Source organism: Clupea harengus, chromosome 3, assembly GCF_900700415.2.
Source record: "Clupea harengus chromosome 3, Ch_v2.0.2, whole genome shotgun sequence".
NCBI lineage: Eukaryota > Metazoa > Chordata > Actinopteri > Clupeiformes > Clupeidae > Clupea > Clupea harengus.
Genome location: NC_045154.1, coordinates 25371000 through 25373499, shown reverse-complemented (window position 1 = coordinate 25373499; position 2500 = coordinate 25371000). Strand labels below are relative to the sequence as shown.

The following is a 2500-nucleotide window of genomic DNA, read 5'->3' as shown; positions in this document are numbered from 1 at the left end:
CACTCCTACGCCCTGAGTGGCACCGCCCGTCGCTCCTGCCAGCCAGATGGCTCCTGGAACGGCACCCAGCCCATCTGTGTGAGAGGTAGGGCCGCTGTCTGTCTGTGTCTGTGTGTGTGTGTGTGTGTGTGTGTGTGTCTGAAAGTGTGTTGGTGGTCTCATTTTAATGGTGTATATATATTAATATGTTTATGTGTATGTGTGTGTGTTTGTGTGCAGGCGTGTGTATCTAAGATGTGATGGTGGTCTAATTTTTTTAATGTTATGTTCATGTGTGTGTGTGTGTGTGTGTGTGTGTGTTTTTGTATGTGTGTGTGTGTGTGTGTGTGTGTTTATGTATTTGTGTGCATGTGTATATCTGAGAGAGTAATGGTGGTCTCATTTCTATGGTATATTCGTGTGTGTGTGTGTGTGTGTGTGTGTGTGTGTGTGTGTGTGTGTGTGTGTTTATTTGTCCCTGCAGCTTGTAGAGAGCCCAAGGTGTCTACGTTGGTGAGACAGACTGTACTGCCTCCACAGGTCCCCTTTAGGTGTGCAGCACCCACACATGAGTGCACTGCTTTTATGCAAATAAACCTTACACAACGTCCTCTAATGCAGCTCAGCTGTGACATGCGATGTGTTATACAAGCTTTAGTTTTATGATGTTCCCCGCTGTTCTATGTCTCCCCCAGGAAAACTGCAGTGCACAAGCTATACTCCTCCGCCGCTCTGGGCAGGCCTGTCATCTCCGCTATGCCCACTAGGGGTCCAGAGGTGTTGGGCCAGCTGCCCCCTGGCTTCCACCCCCTCTACACGCACATCCAGTACGAGTGCCTCTCCCCCTTCTACCAGCACTCAGGCAGCTCCCGCCGCACCTGCCTCAAGACGGGAAAGTGGAGCGGGCGTCATGTCTCCTGCTCACCAGGTGAGGGCAGCAGAGGTGCCACTTGACCAAATTGTGTTGCTCTATGATTTTTTGAATTCATTCATTCATAAATTATTTTGAACTTTTTGCTATAATATATAGTGAGGTTGTTGTCAGGCACATACAGTTCTGAATGTGAGTATTATGTATTGTTTTGAAGATCAATTTATTATGTATTATTCTTGAGAAATATGAATGAAATTTGAATGTGATTATCATGTATTATTTTGAATTCATTCATCCAAACCAATGCTAACATTAAAGCGGAAACTAGCTTAGTCTGAGTAACACCAAACAGTCTGTCAGAGAACAATAGAATATTAAGACATACTGAGAGCCTCTCTTTCCTGTTCTCTTCATCAGTGTGTGGCAAGATCCCCAACTTTGACCCCCAGTCGTCGGGGGAGATTCACTGGCCCTGGCTGGTGGCCATATACCGCCGCTCGGTTCCGGGCTCCGGTGCCAAGCTGGGTGGGGTTGGCAAAGCTGGCAAGGCTGGCGGAATGGCGGGGGCCGGGGGAAGCTTCGAGGACGTGTCGGGGTCCGAGGGCTGGCAGCTGGTGTGCAGCGGGGCGCTGGTAAACCAGCGCAGCGTGGTGGCGGCTGCCCACTGCGTCACGGAGCTGGGCAAACTCTACCCGCTCGACGCCTCCAAAGTCAAGGTGGTGCTGGGGAAGAAGTTCCGCAGCGATCAGAGGCACACCAAAGGCCTGCAGCACCTCAGGGTAGGAGGAACACACACACACACACACACACACACACACACACACACACACACACACACACACACACAGACACACACAGATACACATAGACAGACATCATATGAGCATAAACATATATCATTTTCATTGATGAAAATATGACATTATTTTTCACTTTTGAACTGATTCATATAGTGAATTAATATCTAAAGTTTTACACAGGGGAGTTGGAATGGGATGAGATGAGTGTTACTATAAATATAGGCCTAGATATTTGTGGATGATTACAGTAACTCTGCAGGCTATTTCAGCTATTTCTGCTCAACTAAGCATCCGTTAATACCACACACGCTTTCTTGGAAGCAAAAAAAAAACAAAACAAAAAAAAACACAATTGTTTCCTCATTCAAGTCAGCTGTTTCTTGTTTTCCTCAGTATCTCAACACCACCCGCACTGTGTCTATTCATTGCTGATCTTCTCTCTCTCTCTAAGCACTGAGATCAAGTCAGACACTGCTGTGTTTTTCCTGTCCTCAGGTAGCCTCCATAGCTGTCCACCCCAGTTATGACCCCCTGCTCCTGGACGCAGATGTGGCCGTGCTGAAACTGCTGGATAAGGCTCGCGTCGGGGAGCACGTGCTGCCCATCTGCCTGCCTGAGGCCACGGCCACCGGTGAGGAGACGACACCGCTGAAGCAGGCGGTGGTGACAGGATGGTCTCTGCTGGCGGAGCCGCGGGTGGGAGAGGGGGCGTGGGAGGAGGCGGCGGGGGCAGGGGAGGGGGAGCGTGCGCGGGTGGGGCGGGTGCAGCTGGCACCGGACGTGGTCCAGTGCGAGCGGCAGTACGCCCGTAACGGCGTGCCCATCAGCGTCACTGAGAACATGTTCT

At 50.1% G+C, this 2500-nt stretch overlaps 1 protein-coding gene across 1 annotated transcript in view; it reads left to right on the top strand.

Moving 5' to 3' along the window:
- The window catches only part of pamr1b (peptidase domain containing associated with muscle regeneration 1b), a 26275-nt gene that overhangs the window by 23452 nt on the left and 323 nt on the right, over nt 1-2500 (top strand). Inside the window, exons 10-14 of the mRNA XM_031565167.2 lie at nt 1-85; nt 464-530; nt 675-907; nt 1271-1632; nt 2149-2500. The exon at nt 1-85 is cut by the window's left edge and continues 101 nt beyond it; the exon at nt 2149-2500 is cut by the window's right edge and continues 323 nt beyond it. Of these exons, the coding sequence (XP_031421027.1) occupies nt 1-85; nt 464-530; nt 675-907; nt 1271-1632; nt 2149-2500 (1099 nt within the window). The remainder of the gene's footprint in view (nt 86-463; nt 531-674; nt 908-1270; nt 1633-2148) is intronic.